Source organism: Anguilla rostrata, chromosome 9 (assembly GCF_018555375.3).
Source record: "Anguilla rostrata isolate EN2019 chromosome 9, ASM1855537v3, whole genome shotgun sequence".
NCBI lineage: Eukaryota > Metazoa > Chordata > Actinopteri > Anguilliformes > Anguillidae > Anguilla > Anguilla rostrata.
In genome coordinates this window covers 11,455,057-11,479,225 of record NC_057941.1, presented here as the reverse complement: position 1 = coordinate 11,479,225, position 24,169 = coordinate 11,455,057, and the positions used below count along the sequence as shown (strand labels likewise).

At 42.3% G+C, this 24,169-nt stretch overlaps 1 protein-coding gene across 8 annotated transcripts in view; it reads left to right on the top strand.

Moving 5' to 3' along the window:
• LOC135262943 (zinc finger MYM-type protein 3-like) overlaps positions 1–23,619 on the top strand; it is a 29,508-nt gene extending 5,889 nt beyond the window's left edge. For 7 of the 8 annotated variants that reach the window (XM_064350393.1, XM_064350390.1, XM_064350397.1 and 4 more), the window contains exons 7-25: positions 731–943; positions 4,286–4,436; positions 4,532–4,647; positions 5,203–5,289; positions 5,414–5,564; positions 5,784–5,956; positions 6,571–6,736; positions 7,259–7,302; positions 8,077–8,242; positions 9,972–10,087; positions 10,670–10,844; positions 12,690–12,839; positions 13,519–13,622; positions 15,330–15,477; positions 15,642–15,793; positions 16,962–17,076; positions 18,634–18,888; positions 21,415–21,532; positions 21,890–23,619. In XM_064350393.1, the coding sequence (XP_064206463.1) occupies positions 731–943; positions 4,286–4,436; positions 4,532–4,647; positions 5,203–5,289; positions 5,414–5,564; positions 5,784–5,956; positions 6,571–6,736; positions 7,259–7,302; positions 8,077–8,242; positions 9,972–10,087; positions 10,670–10,844; positions 12,690–12,839; positions 13,519–13,622; positions 15,330–15,477; positions 15,642–15,793; positions 16,962–17,076; positions 18,634–18,888; positions 21,415–21,532; positions 21,890–22,076 (2,787 nt within the window). In that variant the 3' untranslated portion in view covers positions 22,077–23,619. Of the gene's footprint in view, positions 1–730; positions 944–4,285; positions 4,437–4,531; positions 4,648–5,202; positions 5,290–5,413; positions 5,565–5,783; positions 5,957–6,437; positions 6,514–6,570; positions 6,737–7,258; positions 7,303–8,076; positions 8,243–9,971; positions 10,088–10,669; positions 10,845–12,689; positions 12,840–13,518; positions 13,623–15,329; positions 15,478–15,641; positions 15,794–16,961; positions 17,077–18,633; positions 18,889–21,414; positions 21,533–21,889 lie in introns of all 8 variants that reach the window. The other variant, XM_064350398.1, reaches the window with a different exon arrangement.
• The last annotated feature ends 550 nt before the right edge of the window (positions 23,620–24,169 follow it).

Genomic DNA, 24,169 nt, shown 5'->3' with positions numbered 1-24,169 from the left:
ATAGCTGTTATTCTTTCTAGCAAGGCTACATGAATTGTGTCTCTGAGCTGAGCATTAACTGATGGAGTACAGCTTAAAAGCCCAAGATGTGTTCTAGTGTGTTGAGTGAACATGTCTGCTTCTTTATTTCAAATGTCAACAGTTTATGTTTACTCCAGAAAGCTGGCACGTAGTAGGCCTTTTCTGTTCCGACTTTCCCCTGCCATCTGTGAGCCATTAGTAAATCGGTACAATAAAAGTTATTAAAAATAAGTAAGCACTTTCTGATGCCAAGGTCTGCGGAACCACACAGTGATATAATTAAGGTATACATTCTTTACTGCAGGCTATGCTGGGTGGCTAGTGCTGTTTTAGTGGTGCTTTCTCCAGCATGGGATATACGCACTTTATAATTACCTTTAGCATGTTAACTGAAGGCAACTATCAGTTTGATGACTGTCCCACATCCTATCCTATATGTATTTAAGTTAATATACTTAAATGTAGCAGGTTTTAATGTCAACTGAGGTCCGTGTTGCCATTGCAATTAAGAAGGCAGATTTCTGCTTTAGAAGGTTCCTTGAACAAGGGTATCCACCCTGCAGATGATTAAGGATAAAGAGTGTCCGGCAGCGGTTGGTTGCTGAGGCATCTTCATTCAGTAAAGCAGGAGTGATGGTAAAGCCGCTGGACGCCCAATCGCGAGGCGGCTTTCAGCGTTTGTGCCCTCTCTCTCTGTCCATTTCCTCAGATGCTCCACGAGGTGAGCAGCGGGAACATGGTGCACCACCTGTGCAGCGACGCCTGCTTCAACCGTTTCCGTGCCACCAAGGGCCTGAAGACCAGCTGCTGCGACAGCTGCGGGCTCTACATCTACGCCAAGGCCGCCCGCGCCGAGTACCTACTCCACGACGGGCAGCAGAGGCGCTTCTGCAACACCACCTGTCTGGCTCAGTTTAAGAAGGTAGCCAATCAAATTCTCCCTGATGAGCGCGCAGATACGCTATTGTAGGGGTCTCTAACTCAATTGATTGGCTAAAGGGCTCACAGACTTTGATTCCAAGGCCAACATTGGCTGCTGATTGAAAGGAAATCACAAAAACCAGCAGAGACTGTGCCCCTCAGACTGTAGTTTGAGACCCCTGAACGACTGTCTGTTAATATATATAACACTGACATCATCCGGTGCATCGAAAAGGAGCATGAATGTCATAGACCAGCTGTTTGTTCAAGCAGAACGGTTGGTGTGGTTGTGCCTACTGTCTTTCAACCTCAAATATTGAATCCCAGCAATTAACAGTATGGCAATTAAAAGTAATACATTTTTCTTCACAAACGCTGTTTGGAGACTTACTCGCCAAAACTGAGTTTGTGAAAAAAAGTGCAACACTTTACTTGTAATAAAAATTTAAGGACTAATATTGACCGCATGCAGGCAATGTCTTTTGTCCAAGCAGAAACCCATGCAGAAGTGCAGCGATGACTACGCGTACATTAGCTGCAGTGTGTTAATTTAAGTACTAACCCATTCAAATAATCAGTTGGGCTGCGTAAGCCCATCTTATTTAAAAGAATTTCTATTTTTGGTGAAATTCTTTTACATGTACGCAAGCGCTGTTCTGGCATGTGATAGAACAGAAAGATACATAAATAAAAAAATTAGATGGTAAATCAGGCAATTAGTATCAGAAATCAACGTGCATATTAGTGAGTGCTTTTGCCTGTTTATTCAATTTTATCTGGTTGAATCTTGACCTTGCTGCTACTTGTCTTTTTTCTAAAGCAGGGGGTTCACAATTGTTTGTAGGGATCCTCTATGTACATTGATGTTTGTTATAGTCAGTCTCTTAACCACTTGTTGAAAGCACATTTTTTAGTTCTTCTATGACATTTTGTCCTTGAACCTATTTTAACACAAGGCAGGTTTATTTTTGAACCCTTCGTTTTCCATTAATGGCTTAGTGGCCGCGACCAGGTGTCCACTCTTTCAGAAGTTAGGACCCCAGCTGATCAAGCATTTGCACCTCTTCCTAACGGAATCACCTTTTGGCACATTACAGACAATGAAAGCATTCGTTGATCTGACTTATTAGAAGTACTGGATGTGAACATGAGACATTTATGCTTCATGGCATGCATGGCTAGGTATGCAGTAACGTGGCCTTTAAATGGACATTAAAATGGTATAATTACGAACAATGAACAGCTTGTTACAATTGAGGTTGCATTTATGGTTGGAATGAAAGCCAGCATACACAGTGGGTCCCCAGGAAAGAGCATGAAAACCCTTTTCTAAAGTACACCATGCGTCATTCGATCTCAAATCAGACACATTTATTAAGGTTTATAGACTTTGGTCAGAGGTTCTGTGTAGATATGTTTTTCCCACACTCCTTGACCATACAGATGGTTCCAAAATGGCCACTTTCTTTAGGGGCAGTATTTCAGTATACAATATCTCTCTCAGGCAATAAAATTTAAAAAAGACCTGATTTTTTTGTGGTGGCTAACATCACGCCCAGCACAAATTCAAAAATATGAATCCACTTGTGGATTGAGACGAAACATTAAAAATAATTTTTGAAGATCAACACAGTTATTGTATTAGCTTTGGTTATTGTGTTTTGAATTATATTATACATTTCTAGATACAGAGAACGTACATTTCCAGATACGTTATTGCATAAATTAATATATTAATATGAGGTTACTTTCTGACAAATAAAAAAATATTTTGTTTTGATGTTTGATGGTGTTATTCCTTCTACACTAACTTGTGAATGTTGGCGATCATCAAAACACGGCAAGTTTACAAATGAATAGCAAAATAAAATTTAAAAAATCCTGTCTATGTACATTAAGATATGTTTTCTGTTGTCTGAGACATTGACAAATTATTCAGAAGTTTAAGTTGAGCTGGGTGGTCAGGTGCCACACAGAAAGTGTTGGCAAACAGGTTGTGGGCCTCCAGTCTTGTTTTGATGGAGCATTTCTGATTATTGGGGCCTGAAAGAGCATTGTTAATGCATCTGTAAAAATTCAAATTTGCGTTTACAATGTTGTAATTAGGCAATAACATGTGATAAGCCATCCTACATTGAAAATGTTTTTTTTTTCTGAGGGTTGGGCCAGAAAATGTGGGCCTTTAAGGTCTCAACTCGAGCGAAGGGAAAACCCAAAATGTTAAAAGGCTAATGTAGCTATATCGAGCCTTTTTACTTAGAATAGAATGGGAGGTGAACATGCAGGCCACATGGTGAGCATTGGAACCTTGTTTTCCCTGATGTCTTTTATATGCATTTCACTATGTGAGGCCTGCCTCTGCCATTGGTAATTATACCTCGTGTGTGTTAAACGGTATGGCTTGTGAGAATGAACAATTAAAAACTAAAATGCCCCCACTTATTTGTTTCAAGTTTTATTAAATGCTTGGTGACTTGCATGGTCTAGCATGTTCTAGTTAAGCTGAGTAAATATGAAATTTGTAAAACATGAAATTTCATGACGTGCTAATTATAAAACAACATTTTATCACTACCAGAAAAACATTGCTGCACATCTTACCCTTAAAAACAACATCATTGCATTGTTAGCAAACTACCTATGAGCAAACAGTAAGTGAAAACGTTGAGTGTCATCGGTAGTCTTGTTAGGTGTGTGGCTACGGGCTGCCAGTCGGCTAACCGCACATTACACAGCATTCCAAAGGAGCACGGTGTAAGGAGTGGTTGGCTGCAATTTTTTATTTACATGGGATAATCCCTTGCTGGATAATTTACCGATGCCATATTCCTTTTCAGAGCAGTAGTTGTGTGGGCAGGAGAAGGGAGGGGCACTCCTGTCATAACCAGTCAAAGCTGAGAATGTAAAAAAAAAAAAAACATGCCACACCCACACATCTATATAACTCCACTTGGTAGACCTAGTGGAGTTATATAAAATTGTCAAAAAATAAAATAAATGAGGAACCTAATAGAGAGCTTTGGGATTTTTGGGAGTTTAGACTTTTGTTACAGAGGCAGCCCAGCAATTAAAAGCATTTTCAGGTGCCTGCCATAAATCTTTTGGTAGATTCTTTTGGACACCAGCACCCCCTGGTGTGCAAAAGCAATTTTTCAATTGTCTGTCCATAACCAGGCTGTTATTTTGCATAGAACTTGGGGAATCGCAGTAAAATATGGTTGCAAAGAATGAACAGTATTGCTTGTTATCACTGTATTTTCTGTACGCCATGAATGTTTTGGTGCCAAGGTTGCCAGTCTTTGTAGCTGGTCGTGCGCTCTGATCTTGTCTCTTGTCGCTTCAGAAAAACACTAAAGTGCTCCCGTGCCAGTGGTGCAAGACTCTTTGCAAGAACTTCGACATGCTGTCCAACCCCGATGGCAACGGGAAAACGCTGCTCTTCTGCTCGGTGTGCTGCATCACGTCTCACAAAGTGAAAAGCACCTGGGACGCCGGTAGAGTCCCGCTCCCTTTTCTCTCACTGGCCTTCCGAACGGGCTCTGAACGTGAACGAGTTGTCCGTGACAGTGTCTCCTTTTCCCCGCGCCAGCTCCTGCTCGACCGTGCGGCTTCTGCAGACGCGCGCTCTCCGAACCCGCGTACTACTACAAGACCGACCAGGTCGTCTACCAGTTCTGCAGCCCTAGCTGCTGGACCAAATTTCAGGTAGGAAGGCTCAGTTTGCGGTTTCGTGTGCAGAAGCCCCCTCAGCGCCGCAGTAAAGGCGTACATACGTGACCTTTTGAAATTGACTGCGTTCTTGTTTTCCGATGATTTTGCATTCAGGTGTGCGCACCAGATGTTTGAACTTGCAAGATTAATAAATGTTTGTTTCTCTGTTGTGAAGGTTATTTTATAAAACTTTAGGGCTTTAATGCCTGATTTTTAACAAAAGAGCTCCAGGTAGTTAGCGTTTTTTTTTAAGGAGTTTAAAAGTGAAAAATGAACACTTAATATTTACAGTGTGATGTACGGGCTTGGCTGGAGATGCCTGTAAAGTGGAAATATTCTTGTTAAAATGTACAAACTAGCATCTATAGCCGAGCGCGTCGACCGACTTCTGGAGCCCATTAGAGTCCAAAGCAAATCATAATGTGCCTCAGTGTGCCGAGAAGGGTTGTTTGTTGGATGCTTGTTTTTGCCTGAAAAATCCATTTTTATTTTCTCAATGTGCGGTGAAATCGAATGGTTTAAAAGATGCTGTCTGATTCTTCCTTTCAGAACAACAGCCCCGACGGTGATATTCACTTAAGTTGCCACTCCTGCCATACCATGTTTAACGGGAAACCAGAAATTCTCGATTGGCAGGTAATGACTTTGCTTCGGAAAATAATGTTGAATCTAGAGTCAAACCCGTCGATAAAAAGAGCTGACCGGTTCGTTTCACAAATTCAGCGGTAAAACGACGCGGCCGTTTTTGTGTGGGTTTCAGGACTCCATCTTCCAGTTCTGCTGTAAGGAGTGCTGCGAGGACTACAAGCGGCTGCACGGCGTGGTGATCGTCTGCGAGCACTGCAAGCAGGAGAAGCTGCTGCACGACAAGATCAGGTTCTCCGGCGTGGAGAAGAACTTCTGCAGCGAAGGTCAGAAGAGCAGCCGACCGCTCGCGCCCCGTGGAGGAATCGAGCCGCGCTCGGGCCGCCGCGGCGCGAACGCCGCGCGGCGCCGTCAGAAATGCCCCCGATCCCCGCTTGCGCCTCGCGCGGACGCGCGATGCGTTTTTCTTTTTTTTTTGCTTAGAAACGTGAATGCTTGTGTCTGTGTGACTTTCGTTTCATTCCCCGTCTCTCTCTCTGTGAAAGGCTGCATCTTGCTGTACAAGCAAGACTTCACCAAAAACCTGGGCCTGTGTTGCATCAACTGCACGTACTGCTCCCAGACCTGCACGAGGGCCGTCACCGAGGAGCTGGACGGAAACACGTGGGACTTCTGCAGCGAGGACTGCAAAAGCAAATACGTCCTCTGGTACCTGAAGGTATGCCGGGTCGTACTATTTATACAGTGTGGTCGTTCGCCAGGCCGTGAGGAATGTGGAACACCTGTCCAGTGTCATGAGATGCGCGGAATGTGCACAGTTCCTGGTGTACCGCTCCAGGGCTTGCATTGTAAATACTTTGTGGTTCATGCTCTGAACTATTAAAAATGATGATTGAAAGATGTTCATTTTAGCACCTAATGCAATGCATGTTATTCCTTACTATTTTTGGTGGTAGAATGCTAAACAATAGTTTTTCATTGTAAATGTTTCTTTTGCTGGATCAGAGATAAATGTTTGTCCACAGTTTGATTATGGTCTTGCTAGGAAATGCTACATTCACACTTTCAGTTATTGGCTAGTCTTAAATCAGATACCCATTTGCAGCATTAGTAATTTAACTGCCCACACAAAGATAGGCTCAAATCCTTGAGAACTGGATGATCAACTTCCCAACATATTGTCCTGTGTTATGTACCAGAAGGAGCGCAGGCCCTGGACACCAGCACTCACAAGCACCCAGTCACGCGGCTCCACCCAAAACGCCTTGGCCCCAGGTCTGTTTTCACCACCTCCCCCCTCCCCCCCCCCTCCTCCCTCCCTCCTGTCCCCAGGCTGCCCGATGCCACGCCTGCAAAAGGCAGGGCAAGCTCCTGGAGACCATCCACTGGAGGGGGGAGATAAAGCACTACTGCGACCAGCGCTGCCTTCTGCGCTTCTACAGCCAGCAGAACCAGCCCAACCTGGACACCCAGCGGGGCCCGGAGAGCCTGCTCAACAGTGCGTCAGGAAGCCTCCCCCCCCACCCCACCCGCCACCGCAGGCCCGCTCGCAAACTCATAACCAACCGCGTTAGGCGCAGTCACTCATTACAATCCCCCAGCTTTCACGGCGGTAACGGGCTTCGTGGCGCGCGGTCAGTGGGAGAAACGTTGGTGGGCCCCGGGGATCGTAACTCGCGATCAAGCGCCGAGCTCCGGCCAGCTGCCATAATGAGTCCGAGGAACATGAAACGGTCCTCCGTCAGCGTCGGACGGCCGTAAAATGCACACATCTCACATTCTTCTGTTTGGCTCGGGAGAGGGGGGTTTGTTAATTTAACGAGCTGGGTGAATTCTGCCGATTATCCCGCCGTCGAGAAGTGCTTCTGCAGTAAAGTTTTTTTGGAACCGTTCTCGACGCTGTTCTGAAATTCTCAAAGCCTTTGTAATTTCCACTGCGTCTATAAAGTGTTTACATGTGCAGGCCGTTGGCAGTAATTGGCTGTTAAACTTGTATACATTCGCTCCGTTCACGTTTCAGGTCAATCCCCAGAGTCTCCCCCTACCACTGCAAAGAAAGTTGAAGTGAGTCTCTTCTTTTTCTGTACGCACCACTCCACGTGTAATCCGTAGCTTCACATTTTGAGTTATATTGATTTTCATTTTATTATTATTTATTTAAACTTAAATAATACAGCTCCTTTAATTAAATCTCATAATTGTGTTAGTTGTCATTCTAAAATTTTATATTATTCTGCGCCTTACATTTCAGTAAGCAAAGAATAAACATACACAATTTCCTTCCGCAATTTTTTCAAGCTTGGACATCATATTGTGACATTCACTCTCCATAATGCATGAGAAATCTCATATGTACATGTTTGAACAAGTAACAGCTCTGAAAATAAATCATTTAGATTTTTAGATTTGTTTCAGCTCTCTGTTCTGTGTGCCTACAGTACCCAGAATTCACTGTGCTTATGCATATATCACACAGCAAGACATCTGGCATACAATTCAGAGTTCCGTTGAGAATTTATCATCTATATTTATGCTTTTAGGTGATCAGGAACTTTCATAACTGTGTACAAGTTTGATTTGCAGATATAATTTCATACCTTCCGCAGGAAGGAGAGACAGAGAAATACGTTTTGTACTTTGCATGTTAGCCTGGAGTAAGACGTTTTCATTTTTTCAACACTGATACCTGTTTTGAAAAAAATAAGGAACAGAATATTAAATCCTCTATATGGCCACCACAGGCAACTTTTTGAATACTCCTCCTCAGAAGTCCACTAAGAAAAGGAACACCCTTATGAGTATGCTCTGATGCTGAAAGGCCTGTGTACGTATTCTTAGGTCACAGTAAAGGTGCCGCCAGCTCGCCTTTCCCCATCGCCTTCTCCTCCACTCCCACCCTCTCCTAACGAACCTCAGAAGAACAAAGCGTCCATCTGCAAGCCCTCAACGGAGACCAGATGTGTGACCTGTAAGCCTAAAACCAGGTCGCAGGGTTGCCAGACAGGTAAGGTCACACAGAGGTCTTTCCTTGTCACCCTCTGCTGGTTTAAGTTGAAGGGCTTGGGGTATCGGTGCAGCATATGCAGAGATTTCAGCCCTTGCGTGGAGATCATGTATCTCTTGGTTATAAGAGCACAAGAACTGATGAGCGTCAGCACATGTACTGTAGTTGGCCTCACGCTTAGTAGTAGCAGGGGGACTCAGTTATAGGAGGTGTGTTCCCACCGAGAGTTAAGTTCCCAGAACAAGGTGTGTCGTATGGTGCATTACTTGCCTGTTGTTTGGGTAGGAGATCTCCTGGAGTGTGAGGAAAAGATCTTGACCTGGGCGGGCTTAGATCCAGTGGTTATGTTTTGTGTTGCATGTTGGTGAAGGTGGCTTTGAGCTTCTACAGGTCAAATTTGCACTGAGCCTCCACGGTGGTCTTCTCTGGACTTCTGCCAGTACCACATGCTAGTGAGGGGAAGCAACATTTTATTTGGAGATTTAATATCTGGCCACAAACCTTTAAGAGAGGTACAGGTTTATGGGGCAGTGGGACTCCTTTTTGAACAATGTTAATCTGTAAAACGTACACATGAACCACAGGGGTTCTGTTCTATTTGGCCAGTGTAAGCTTTGTGTAGCGAAGATTTTAAGCTAGGGATCAGGAGCACAGGCAGATAAATTACTCGTAAGGTTAGGGAGGTGCTGACTGCCTGGATGGAAGCTATCAAGGCTACATATAAACATCTTTTAAAGGAAAATCTTATTACAGTTGGCTTGGTACAGCTGGGGGTTGGGGAGACAGAGAGGAAGTGTACAGTACCCTGAAGTTCCTTTGTATGAATCCTCGAATAATAAATAAAAATAAAATGCATTTTCGCAACTAGACACTGGGATTGGTGGAGTGTAGAAGGGTATGATAATTGCCACAAGAATGCTACCTGTTTGGTTTGGTGGAGGAGGAGCAATGGTCTGGGGCTGTTTTTCATGGTTTGGGCTAGGCCCCTTAGTTGCACTGAAGGGAAATCTTAATGCTACAGCATGCAATGACATTCTAGAGAATTGTGTGCTTCCAACTTTGTGGCAATTGTTTTAGGATGGCGCTGTCCTGTTTCAGCATGACAGTGCCCCCACGCACAAAGCGAGGTCCATTAAGAAATGGTTTACCGGGTTTAGTGTGTAAGAACCTGACTGGCCAGCGCTGAGCCCTGACCTCAACCCCACTGATCACCTTTGGGATGAATTGGAACGCTGACTGTGAGCTAGACCTTATCGTCCAGCATGAGTGCCCGACCTCACTAATGCTCTTGTAGCTGAATAGATACAAATCCCCGCAGCCATGTTCCAAAATCTAGTGGAAAGCCTTTCCAGAAGAGTGGAAGCTGTTATAGCAGCAGAGGGGGGGCCAACTCCATATTAATGCCCATGGTTTTGGAATGAGATGTTCAACAAGCACATGTGGGTGTAATGTTTGGGTGTCCACGTACTTTTGGCCATGTAGAGTATGTACATGCTAGGGGTGTTCAGACAACATCAACGTCTTCTGGCAAACAACATTACTTGTGCCTGTATATGGAAGGTGGGATCTTGATGATTTTCGTGGTTTTGTTTTCTGTTTAATGCTAGTTTTTTATCATCTTCTCAATACCATTGGTCCACTTCTTGGTCAGAAAAATATCCGTGTACAACCAATGCAAATGCTGTATTGAGGTCTTAACTGGTGGCTTCTTCATGTGGGTGCGTTGCAGACGATTTTGTGATGCCCCAAACCTTCATGCTGCCCATCCCGGTGCCTGTCTTCATCCCTGTGCCACTGCACCTGTACTGCCAGTACACCCCTGTACCCCTCACCCTGCCCCTGCCGGTGAGTCCCAGCACCCACTGTGGGGGCCTCGGGCCCCGTTCATGAAACCGTTCAGCCTCACTTCATCTGATAAAGAGAGGGTTCGATTTCAGCTTAACCCGCTCTGTGACTTGCCTGTCCTAAATGTAGAACATTGCGGCTCAATCTGTGGGTATGTGAAAATCCATTAATTAATTTCATTAACTGCTGTACTGGTCACATTTCAGGTATTTTATCTTGACCCGTCTTCAACACACTGTTCTTGTTTGCTTGCCTTTCCTGGAGAAATACAGGTCTTTGTAACCTGGGAAAGGCGGCAGATGCGTCCAACAGATTAAATATTTAATGGTGACATCACCTGCTTTGTGATTCAGAAGCTTTTCTGGCATTAGATGAATGTAGTTCTGTAGTTCTGTGCTTCATATTCATCTTTTGATCTCAAATCAAAATGCCAAAATAAAAAAACATTCACGCTTCCATTACCATACTTTTGGAGGATGCTGTGTGTCATCAATCAAGGTGTACCGAAGGAGGATTTGGTTTAGTGGCCATTCTGACACTCTGTACTAATAAAGTCTGGTTTTTGTTTTGCTCCTCAATAAGGTTCCCGTCCCCATGTTTCTGCCCACAACCCTGGAGAACGCGGATAAGATCGTAGAGACCATCGAGGAGCTGAAAGTCAAGATCCCATCAAACCCCCTGGAGGCGGATATCCTCGCCATGGCCGAGATGATAGCTGAGGCCGAAGAGATGGGCAGAGCCTCTTCCGACCTGTGTGGTAATTATCTGGCCTGCTGTGAAAAGCTTGCCACTTTTAGATGCTTCTGTTTTAGTATGCCTCTTGAGCATATCCGTACACTAAAAAAACTGGAAGCTTGGTGCCATTTTGTGTATTGTTGGCGTAAGTGTTGCTACACTACTATTTGTTGCTACACTACTATTTTGTACTATTTGTTGGCAGCACCTTGCCTGTACCCAATCTGACCTAAAGTCACAGAGCTCAAAACAGGCCTCGGTATCACAAAATCACAGCATACCTTTGGGTCTCACCGTGTTCGAGTCATGATGCAGATCTCTAAATCCGATAATGTAGCTAATTCATTAGCCAGCTGATTTGTCAGCAGGATTTTAGAGACTAAGTTAATGTCATCCTGAAACATGTCTGAAGGCTATACGTTTTTAGCTAATTGTTCTTTAACATGTATACAGTACAACTATAGCCGCGTTTCCACCGCAGGAACTATACCCCGGAACTAGGAACCTTTTGAGGAACTCAGTGCGTTTCCACCGCAGGAACTAGGGTCTAAATTTAGTTCTGGGGGCTTTGTTTTACCCCCCAAAACGTTCCTGCTCGGGGGGTAGTACTTTCCGAAAGTACAGGAACCTTTTGGGTGGAGCTTGCAGCGCTGAACATTTCTGATTGGTCGAGTACTCGTAGCATTTGTGTTGTATTTATTTTCCGCCATTACCCGCCATGTTTGAAAATATGCAGCGGCAAACCAATTTATTTTCATAATAACTTCAAATCAAACTTGTATGTTATGCGGCGCAGTAGCCTACTTTTGGTTATAACCTGTCAACGTCTTGGAATTATAACGTGTGCTCTTCTGTTCTTTTCTTGCTTTAGTATTCGTTTTATAAAATGCTAAGCATTCGTGCTGGGACAGCATATTACGTAGGCTACCAAAACATTCAAACGGATTAATTCGGTTGCTGAATATTTTCTTCCGGATTTTCTTTGTTAGCCCGTTGTAATTGACTCAAAACGTTTGATGCAGTTATGTGAGGTATGCGGTAGTTCTGCATAATTAACATTGGTGATACAGTACAAGCAAACTGGAAATCACCTTCCGTACTTTTTATCCGGGTAAAATAACAGGTTAATTCTAGTCATCTTCGCTTTAGCTTTTTCAGACTGCCGTAATTTTACTCAATTTTACTGCCATTTTCAATTCCACGAAAAGACCAGGAAGACTATGGACTCATTTATGGTGCATGGTTCGCATCTGGAGGGCACACTTCGCTGCTCGGCTAGCAGTAACTTCGAAGGAAAGCAAACGGTGGCTGTACCACTACTAATTTACATTTTCACGCAAGTCCGAGTTTTCGTTCTATTCTTGTCATTTTGCGATTAGCCTATATGGAATTGACAACGAGAAAGTAATAAAACAGCAAATTGTTTACAACGTGTGCATGTTTTCTGCTGTTAATGAATGTGTTTGAGAGGATATATGAAAATCAATAAATACAAAAGTAACCATATATAGTCATTGTTGGTAACCCGTTGTATATAAGTGGAATAAACCCCTCCGGGCTGTCCCGGTTATTAGAAAATAATGTGGTAATCGGTGGTAGTATGGGGTTACAGAAGAAATATGACAGATGGACCGACGACAACGTCAGTGGGCTAATTTGCCTAATCTTCGCGGTACTTTAGACCCCGGTGGAAACGCAGACAACCATTGGCTGAAGGAACCTTTTAGTTCCTGGTAAAGTAGTTCCTGGGACTGAAAGTTCCGGGTAATTTTGGTGGAAACGCGGCTTATGTGAGTGACTTATAGCAACGTGGTTCGTGCGTGCATGCATGAGTGTAGTCAATGTTTTGTCTTTGTTTCCTGTTGAGATTTGTCCAGTAACCAGAGTGCAGAGGGCTTGCTGGAGGACTGTGATCTGTTCGGCCCAGCCCAAGATGATGTGCTGTCCATGGCGGTCAAGATGGCGAATGTTTTGAACGAGCCTGTTCCAGAAGATCTGAGTGCTAGCCTCCCTAAAAGTATGTTCAAGCTGAATCATATAGATGAGATGTGAGTAATGCCAAACTTACATTGGACAAACTTGGATTGTGGGAACATATACATTATGCTATTAGGGGCTCGCAACTGGGACGGTACATTGACTTTACTGGGACAGGACATTTATTTTACAATCATCCACTGAGTGGAGACGCAAGTTTCTAGCTTTGGAACACAAATAAAGATGGTATTTAATTTACATCTATATTACCTCCTCTCCAGGTAAGCCACATTTACTGTTGTGCTTATGAAATGTATGCAATGTATGTAGCCTATGCAGACACGCCAATATATTGTATTAACTATTGGATATTTAATGCTGATTAGTCGTTGACTTACTCGGTTTTTATGGTCTGATGTTTCTTTTTCAGTCACGGTTGTCAGATTGTCATTTGTCTGTAGCTGCTGTCTCAACAAATTTGCCCAACAAATTTGTTGAGACATCCTGTGATTGTGGGGAAGTTGCAAAGATGACATCCCAGTCGTGAGCCTCACTTCCCAGATTTCGTCCAATTCTAATCACGGTTAAACTCTGGCAAGGTCATACAGTGTAAGTTTGGCATAAGCATGGTTTGTGAGTGTTATTAACTTCAGAGAAAGCAAGGGCTAACATACTGGAAACAAGTCATTGTATGCCTTGAAATGCGTTCTTCTTTTTAGCTCCTCTAGACTTGAACCCCAGTGTTGAGTTCCTGTTTGACTGTGGGATGGTTACACCAGACAGCGATCGTCCAGAACATGAGCTCCCTGCAGCGGTGCAGAAGGTAAGGAACTTCACAGTTCCTCACGCTCTCCCTCTCTGACACGCTCCTTTTCTCTGACCAGCCTTCACGCAAGTACCAAGAGGACACACAGCAGTCTTCCAGGCCGTTTATTGTAGCTCATTTGCTATTAAAATGTATTAGCAAGTCATTTTATCACTGGGGCATGAGGTGAGGTTGCTCCTTGTTAAAATATTGACTTCAAAGCCCAAACAGCCCAACAGACCCTGGGCCCGTTCAGGGCTTTGTGTATTCCTTGTGGTAGAAAGTATTTAGTCTTGAAAGCTCCTTTCATTTGTTTGCAATGTTTCGTAATTATGCTATTTAGTTGTTGGAAAATGTGGTTGTTTTATATGGACTTATAGTTATTTAAATGGATCTTCTCCAGATTTATGCATTTTAGCAGGGTCTAAATGTAAGTAGTACTAGTAAGTAGGATTTCTTTCTGCTTAATGTCATTTTGGTAATCATCAATAAATAATATTTAATTCACCTTCCTTCCAGTAGACTTGTAGGATATTGAATATATTAGGCTTAAGAATGACATGATATTGATTAAATTGTACGATTCATTTGTTAACACCTGTGTTTCACTGATGGCACCTCGCTCATGCATGATCTCACACAGGGTTACTAAAGGCAGGTTATGGTACTTTTGTTGGACCATAGTGTAAGAAGGAATCCCACATGAATTCACTTTAAAATTGCTCAAATATCTCTGGTCGTGTTTCATTTTCCACTCAGTGGCCTGAAGTGAACATTGATTTTGTTATTCTTCTTAATATTGATTATAGATGACAGTGGTGTGATTTGTCTTCCATCTGTAGTGGGATTGCAGCTAACTGAAGAAGTATTAGTTGATAAAATTGGAGCGTTAGTTTGTCACATCTTTATTAAAGAAAGGTGATCTTTTCAGTAATTTAATTTCTTATTTTTCTGGCTTATTGATAGAAAGTTGATGGAAAATCCTTGTAGAGCTGTAGGACTTTGTTAAAAACAAGTACTTTTAACTGCATGTCCTTTGAAAAGTGCTGTCTCTTACTCCAAGCCTGTTTTATCCCACTGTATGTCTTGGCTGTAGGCAAGGCCTCATAAAGGGGGGGGGGGGTGCTCATCAACTGGTGGAAAATTACAGAGTTCAGAGGCAAAGGAAATTGTGTTGAACCAACCTGCATTGTGTTAAAATATGTTTAAAATGATCAAAGATCTTTGGAAGATTTCAACAACATTAAATGGCCAAGAGATCTGCTGAAACAAAAAAGCAGAGGGTCAATGACCACATTTGCAGGGTTTGATATGTGCTCAACCTGTCAGATCATCAGCCGTCACATTGTGTCCTACTTTAAAATCAGAAATCAGACACGACCGTGTGTTTTCTGATTTTAAACCTGTAAATACTGTATTAGGTGTTTTATGAATGCAGTGAGTGCAAGCAGGTCAGAGTGTAGCACAGTGGGTAAGGAACTGGGCTTGTAACCGAAAGGTCGTAGGTTCGATTCCCGGGTAGGACACTTCTGTTGTACCCTTGAGCAAGGTACTTAACCGAAAATTGCTTCAGTATATATCCAGCTGTATAAATGGATACAATGTAAAATGTAAAATGCTATGTAAAAGTTGTGTAAGTCGCTCTGGATACGAGCGTCTGCTAAATGCCTGTAATGTAATGTAATTCTGACTGAGGCCATGCTAAGAAGTGCCTGTGTGCTGCAGGGATCAAAGCAACTCAGGCTGTCGGAGAGCTCTTCCAGGGACCCTCTACCTGCCCCAGCCAGAGGCACAGGGTTAAGCTGCACGTTTGGGGTCAATGCTTGGAAAACCTGGGCCCACAGCAAGCAGCCAGCTTCAGAGGAGAGAAAAGGTGAGGAATCCAGATTTGGCTCAGTCTGTTTTCTTCACCATTCAGAGGAGAGCATTTATTTTTATCAGCTTTACAATGCTATTCTATATCCCTGTACACATTGCAGTGCGCTCAACTGTCAGAGTAACACTATGATTTGTCATGTCTTTTTCTTTTTCTCCCAGCGAAACAAGTTAAAATAAAAGAGGACCTTCTTTCTTGTACGGCTGCTGAGCTTAATTATGGTCTGGCGCAGTTTGTGAGAGAGGTCGCGAGTTCTGATGGAGAAGGCTACCAGGCGGACATTGTGTACTACATGTGTCTTGGGATTCAGCAGGTTTGTCAGAACATGTCAGCAAAACACACCCATAAAAAATACATTTTAACGAATAGAAAATACATTTAATGTATTGCAATTTGATATTATCAATGTCCTTTGGTAATTTAGTTAGTTGTGCTTAATTTAGTTGAATGTTTCATTTTTCAACTAAGTAGTTGACAATTCAAAGGTGACCAGTTCAGGAGCTGCAATATTTATCATTTATCCTGAAAGGTAGCCAGCTATGTTCCTACCGTTATCTGTTAAGTTTGCTGTCTCGTATTAGAAGTTTGTCTAGTTTTGTAGCCATCGGGGATGTATAGGTCATTAGCTACTTTAAGTTTATTCGTCAAGCATTGCAACTAGCTACCTACCTAGCTCAGTCTGAACATTTGTCAACAGAAATTTTCTGCATTTATCTTATAAAATGATTGTTGGCTAAATTCATAGCTTTCCTAATAGATTTGTGGTAGGTGTTCATTTTATTTTAGTTTATATAGCTTGCTAATGAATTGACCGTTCAATATTGCAAGGTATGGATTTTGTTTTGTGTTTTGTAATAATCAATGCTAGGTCAACTGACTAGCTGGCTGGAGTGTCACCATTGCATTGACATCCTTTTTGAATATGTTTGTTAAACCCATAACATTTAACAAGCCAAACTAAGCTAAAGCATTGCTATGTAACTATTTTGTAGCTTGCTAGCTGGCTAATTTAGATTTGTTATTTGGAAGTACCTCAATCTTCAACTCCACTTTTTGCCTTTTTTCTTTATGTTAGTGGTTTCATTGTGGTGTAGTTTTGGCTATAAAAAAACAACTTTCTACTTTCCTTCTTTTAATACTGAGGATGACATGAATGAATGTTTTTAGATGTGCTCTTTGTTGTTGTTGCCCTTACTAACAGTGTTAGCAATGATACACTGCAATTACAGCAAATATGAAGGCATTTTTCAATTATATGCAAAATGTCTTTAATAAACCACTGTCATGTTGATATGCATCAAGTTAAGGAAACAAGGAGGACCTAAACAAATACTTGTTTTAATGGCTTTGGATATTGAAGTTTATGCAGCAAGCAAAATCGCTTTGAACGATAATTGATTATGCAAGCTGAGTAAAATGTGATATTCTGAGGCATTGTGTGCAGCTTCACTGAGAGGGTCTTTCTGCTGTTTGTGTTGCAGTACCTTCTAGAGAACAACCGGATGGTGAACATCTTCACAGATCAGTACTACCTGACCTTTGTGCAGGAACTGAATAAGATACTGAGCAGGTGGCAGCCCAGAATGTCTCCAAATGGTATGTCCACAAAGGACCGCCCCCCTCCCCTACAAAACGTGTAGGCCTGGCAGAGATGGAATATTATACAGAAAATTGTAAAAACCTCTCTAAAGCTACCATATCAGCATGCCCCAAAGGCAGTATTTCCTTTCAGGATTTAAGTAAGGGAAGAACAGTGCGCTAATAAAAAAAATAAAAACCTCCAGACAGTGTCTCATTCAGGGCAGGAAACTTTTTTATCCACTGGGTGGGTCATCCCAAAATTCTCCAGCCAATTCACTGTTTTACCAGACAACTACAGTAGATCCTTTGAATGGAACAGGACCTCCAGATGATTGCCTGCCAAAGTGGCTGGTGGAGTTGGACTTACCACAGATAAAATCTACCCGCATTTGGTTGGTGGCTGGTGCTGATTTCCCACTCTGGTTTCATTAAAATATTGTGTAAACAGTACATATATTTAAGAATAAGTTCATTTTGTTTTATTTTGTTGTAATTGTTGTTAGTAGGATTGGTTACGTGATTGTGTTCCTATTGAACATGTTTGCCTGTGTGCTGGCCCTGAGTTAACTTCTAATCCTGAGAGTTTGTAACCACCGGCAGAGAGATGGTTCAGATCAGATGGTGCTGATTGACAGTTTCCATTTTCAACTGCTCAGTCCAGTGGTCTGAATATATCATGAAACCCTGTCAGAGCTAAAAGGGTCAGAAGTGTCCCCACGGATCTCTCACTGTCTGGTTTCATCTCATCAGTTCCTTTGAGCTTGATGTCTTTGCCCAAAGCAATACAAGTGGTGAAATAACAATAATAGACATGTCCCTGTACACATGTTTTTCAAGAGTCTGGGTCTTCTGTAAACTTGATGAAATTCAAATGCTTGGAAACATACATATTTATTTGCATGTTATGTGAATTCTAGAGCTCTTCTGTAAAATTCCAAGAATTTTCCAAGCAGATTATTCAATATTCACTCTATTTATAGTGATATAACATTAGCGAAGCAAAATGTGTAATTGCACATATTTAGGATTACAAGAAACTATTTCTCATAGAGTAGATGTTCACAATGGTATCACGTTTATATAATTACCTTATCACCATTTTGTGGCAGCAATATAAGTAGGAAGGCCTATTATAGTTGCAAACGAAACAGCCTGTTGCTAGCTAGTAATAAAATGAATTTATTTGAACTGTTTTAGGTACCATAAAATTATAATATTCAAATTTGGCACGCTACATTTATGGTGATTATCTAGCCCTGTGAAAAGGGTATGCTTAATCAATTATTGTAAGCATATGGATATCATCATTGAATATTACTCTCTTAACTATTATGAAGTCCTCTTTAGTACCCTTATAGGCTATTAAGTTTCATTGTTACAAATTGGTTTGAGAAGCATTATGGCCATCAGCAGCCATGTATGGGATTCTCTAGAATGGCTGCTCACAGCTGCTGGGGGCCATTTTGAATTCTAGTGTATTTTATTCCTGTTTACAGGTGCCTTTGTGGAGAGCCCTTTTTTTTCTTAATTGAAGTGTGTTGAGTGTGGTGGTAATGAATGTGCGTGCTGCAGGTGACCCTTTGTCGCAGGTGGAAGAGGAGCATCTGTGGGAGTGCAAGCAGCTGGGCGTGTACTCGCCCTTCGTCCTCCTCAACACCCTCATGTTCTTCAACACCAAGTACTTCGGCCTGCGGACCGTGGAGCAGCATCTCCAGTTGTCCTTCAGCAACGTGGTGCGGCAGTGCAAGAGAAACTCCACGTCGCAAGGCCCCGCTAAGATGCTCAGCATCTGCTACCTCCCCAGCCACCGGCAAAGGACAGCCAAAGGTGAGGTTCTGCAGTCACTTACCGTCCTTGTCCAGCAGAGAAGGCTTTCCTCAGCAAGAAAGGAAGCCCTTAAATCCATTTTGTACCTTTATATCAAGCGCGATGATCAACGCTCCTCCATTTGTTTTAACTCTATTTATCGACTGGATATTCAAGAATCAGTAAGTACTCTTGTCCAGGCAATGCACACTACCCCTGGAATCAACCAAACTACAGTGTTAACAGGTCAGTCCAAACCATCTACACACATTGCATATTAGTAAAGGTCTGACTGAACTAGGTCAAAACAACCCCTTTGTAATACTGTGTAAACCAACGTATAGTGCATTGAATGACATGAAGTCAAATCCCATTGATGCTCGTCTAAACTCATTTCCAGCTAAGAAAACCACTGCCCCATCGAATACAATGAAACATCATGTAAAGATCAGATACGTCCCATTGAAGTTACCAAACCTCTAATTCTCTGAGGAATACAAAACCACTCCCCCATGAATACAAAACCACTCCCACATGAATACAGAATCAACCCCCATGAATACAAAACCACTCCACCATGAATACAAAACCACTCCCCCATGATACAAAACCACTCCCCCTGTGAATACAAAACCACTCCACCCGTGAATACAAAACCACTCCTCCATTAATACAAAACCACTCCCCCCATGAATACAAAACCACTATTCCATGAATACAGAACCACTCCTCCATTGATACAAAACCACTACGCCATTGATACAAAACCACTATTCCATGAATACAAAACCACTCCTCCACAAATAAAAAATCACTCCCCCATGAATACAAAACCACTATTCATGGGGAGTGGTTTTGTATCAACGGAGGAGTGATTCTGTATTCATGAATACAGAATCACTCCCCCATTGATACAAAACCACTCCCCCATGAATACAAAACCACTATGCCATGAATACAAACCCACTCCTCCACAAATACAAAACCACTCCCCCCATGAATACAAAACCACTCTGCCATTGATACTAAACCACTCCTCCACAAATACAAAACCACTCCCCTCATGAATACAAAACCACTCCTCCACAAATACAAAACCACTCCCGCATGCGAAAGTCATTCAATGAATGGAAGTCGGTAATGTTATTTAGCAGCCTTTGCCTTATATGTATTTATTGTTCCTCATTTACCCAGGTGTTTCTGCACTGCCTGTGATCTACAGTTATATTGTGTTCAGAAATGTCACCAGATACCTAGAGTAGTAATAGTTGGTCATTGCTCGAAAATGGCATGTTGATGAAAGGGGAGACTGACTGACTCAACGTGCTGTAAAAGGAGGGATGCTAAATTTAGCTCAGAAGGAACATGTTCAACATTTTTATTCAAATCATTGAAGTAAACTTTCCTTTTTTTCTTCTGCATAGTTTCTTCTCCATTACCCTCTATTTTCATTTTAGACTATTTTAAAGTAACTCCTGTACAGACTGTACCTCATAGGATGATTTAAAAGGAGTCTGAAATGGATTTCTGCTCCTGTATGACCACATAACCAATGTTTTCTTGTTTTACACTGTGTAGAAAGTTTAGTGTTCAGCTTTGTTGATGTGGAGTAAACGCTTGGTGTCCCTTCCCCCACTTTGGGATGCGTTGCTATTCTGAGTGTGCCTGTGCACTATTTATACTCGTGTGAGTGGAGGTCTTCTGAAGTGCTGCTCTCCGTGTGGGATGCGTAAGACGGTATGCGGCTTGGAAAGGGGTGACTGGACTGTTAATTTGAAACTTGCCTCTTGGCTGCACCCAGGACTGGAGGGAAACAGGGTTGTGGTAGTGAAAGCTAAAAGGAGCATAGAGACACGATGGATTGCTTTTTTCCTAAAAATACACCGGTGTCATTGAACACTCTTCCTTTGCATTGCTGTGCATGCTCAGTAGAATCCGTACGTGAATGTTCCTGAATGTTTCTTAGACTCATGGTCTTGAAAGTCAGTTTTATTTTCCCTGAGAAACGTACTCTTGGTAAAGACAAGAGAGAGAGAAAATTGTGTGAAAATTGTTTGAATTCCAGGCCTTGATAACTTGTTTTGTTCTTGAACATTCAACACTCAGCTGTTTGTGAGGGAAACTTTTACAGCATAGGCTGTGACCTCACAAGGTTGAACTCCCTGTAGGACAAAATCTTTTTCTGTTATATGGCTATCACCTTTTGCAGATGGCCAGATAATCAGACTAAAACCAGGCAAAGATGATTCCTTTTCTTTACAGAGATTTTGGCTTCATAAATCACTGTTCCCCATGATGCGATATTTAACTTTGTCAGGGTCGGAGTCAATTGTTAAAATAATCACTTCAGGTTGTAGGTTTGATTCCCAGCTGCCATTCTACCCTTGAACAAAGTACCTGCTACAGTAAATTTCCTGCTGAATTAATGGGTTGTATGCAAAAACTTTATCTGTGTAAGTCGCTCTGGATAAGAGTGTCTGTTTAAGGACTCAGATTTAATACGATGTAATGTGGGGGACAGACAGTGACGCTGCGTTGTGTTCTCAGAGAGCAGTCTGGGAAAGAGGAAGCGAGAGGAGGACGTGGTGGAGCTGGAACAGCAGGAGAACAGGATGAACCCCCTCAGATGCCCTGTCAAATTCTTTGAGTTCTACCTTTCCAAGTGGTAAGTGCATGGGTATGAGCAGACATGCCGGTGTAATGGAGGTAGGTCCACTGTACTGCAAGCTTTGAACGGCGACTACACTGCGCAACACGAGTTCAGCTCGCCGAGGTAAAGACCAAGGTCCCACGCAAAGGGAACCTGTCCACTTGTGTCTGTTATGAGTGAATCCATACCTCAGGTATATATATATATATATATATATATATATATATATATATATTAATGCGGTAGACACATTCATACATCCGTGTTGTGACGTGTGCAGCGGTATTGGGTGTGATTTACGGTGTTGAATGAAAGCGGCTGCCTCCATGTGAAAGCACAGGCCCGACTGTGCTGTGCCCTCTGCCCACGCAGCTCCGGGAGCGCGCGCAACCGCAGCGACGTGTTCTACCTGCAGCCGGAACGCTCGTGCGTGGCCGAGAGCCCGCTCTGGTACTCGGCCCTGCCCATGGACCGGGGCACGCTGGGGAACATGCTCAACAGGATCCTGGCCGTCCAGGAGATCTACGGAGACCACGCTGCACAAGGGAACCTGGACTGATCGTCCATCCTGCTCCTGTTTTCTGCACTGCCCCCCACCCCCGTCCCTCCTTCCCCTCCCGCCCTGTCCCCCCCCCCCCAGACTTCTACTTTCACATGTGTGTGCCGGAGACTATGAGCGTGAAGCCACTTGGATCAAAACAAACTGTGGCGTCGGGACGCTCCAAAATGGCGGGAAGAGCCGGTTCGCTATTCTGCGCTGCCCCAGAAAAAAAGAAACTCAACTCCCGTTTAGAAAATGTTGCCTTGCGGCTGGCTGGCTGCAGGCGAAGACTCGTGCTATGGTCATCTGACTGTTCGCCACAGAAGTGGGTTAATTTTGCACATTGCATTCATTACACAAGGTTTTTTTCTGATTTTCCCGCACCGTCAGAGTGAAATCTGCTTCAGCCGGTATTGCGATTCCGAGGACGAGGCCTTGTTGTTACTGAAATAAAGTTTGAGCGCTCCACCCTGGTTTACTGTACAGATGTATATTTATCTTTCAGTTTGTTTATCAACCAATCAAAAGCATTTCTGGACTCCCATGCTCGATTAATCCTACCATAAAGTGCTTACTTGGTAATTTGGACCAATGATTTGATTTGGTTTCATTCTACAATAATTTGAACTAAATAATTGAGTGACTGAAATATTAGCCAAAAAATGAGAAGTATTTTGCTTATTCCTCACTGTAAACAGTGGTATAGACAGAGAAGACTAACTTGCATGTTTTCTTGTAAGTGATGTAATTTGGCTTTTTTTATCATGAAGAAGGCTGCATTTTCTGTTCAATCATAAAATATTTTAATACTGTTCCTATATAGTTACATTATATATATTGAGCTGTTTGAAGAGTTCCTGTTATACCTTTGGGTTTGAGTATATGTACAAGGGGCTGCGAGTCACCAGCACAAATTGTGAAATTCATTTTCTGTTGTCATTAAAGCAAACTGCAGTAAGGTGTTCAGAACCACTTTTTTTAAGCTTCAAACTTAAAGGAACTACTGGAGCGGGTTACAGTTGATGCTGCCTTAATTTCCTGACATAATTGCGTAAAAGCAGAATTCGTTTTTTTGTTTGATTTTCATTTTTACTGAACTTGTTTCACCCTGTGTTTGCAATAGCTGAGAAGAGAATTGGCTGTACTGTAAGTTTGTATCGTGACCAGAGGAGGCGAGCAATGAACATGAAGGCAAATTTTGCTGTGTCTGTTCCTAGTTTGCATATGAACTGTATTTATATTAAACGTACTTCCCAGCTTGGTTACACTTAGTATGGCCTCGCTGATGCCTTGCATTAGAAAGTTAAATACTGTCCAGTTGTTTTTACGTGTCCTGAGGGGGTACTGCTGATATCCTACTTAATCAAGTGCTTTGTCAGCCATGTTCTATAATGGAGATACCAAGAAAATATATGGTTGTCTGATCCTCTGACACATGTTGATACTGCGTCAGCCTGTTCCAGCAGCACGCATAGACTTGCGTAGACTCGCATGTCAAGAGCTGTGAGCATTTTCAAACACCGAACCGGATGTTATAATAAAGTTCTCTACAGTTGGTTCATTCTTGAATGTTTTTATTCAGCTGATAGTAGATTTACATTTAGTAGGATATTTTTATTCATCATTAATAGATTCCTCATTTATGTTAATAATTTGGCAATATTTTATCTAAAAATTGAATCTGTCTCTTTTAGGATTGAGAGTTTTATTTAGCAAAATGAACTATTGATAAAAGTATTCTCTTTGTAGAATATTTAATAAAATTGGTGAAATATTCTGTTATAAATGAAAGAAAGACGATAGCTTTTCAGGGGTAAAAGGGGGATCTTTTTACTTTTGTTGCCAGGAATTTGTAAATGTGGCGTGAGTTAAAGTGGGAGAAGATTTTATTTCACCTTGTAGTACGGCTAATGACTACTGAAGGGCAGTTTTTATCATAGGGTACTCTGATGTCTTGTTTATTTGTTTAATGGTTTTTAGACGATGTACTCAAGGCTTGTTCCAATCAAAATCAAAATTCATTTTAAAAAGGATTTTGACTAAAATATTTATAGTATTTATAGCTAGTTTGACATATCAGTCTTCCTGTTATTTTCTGCATGGCGATGTTT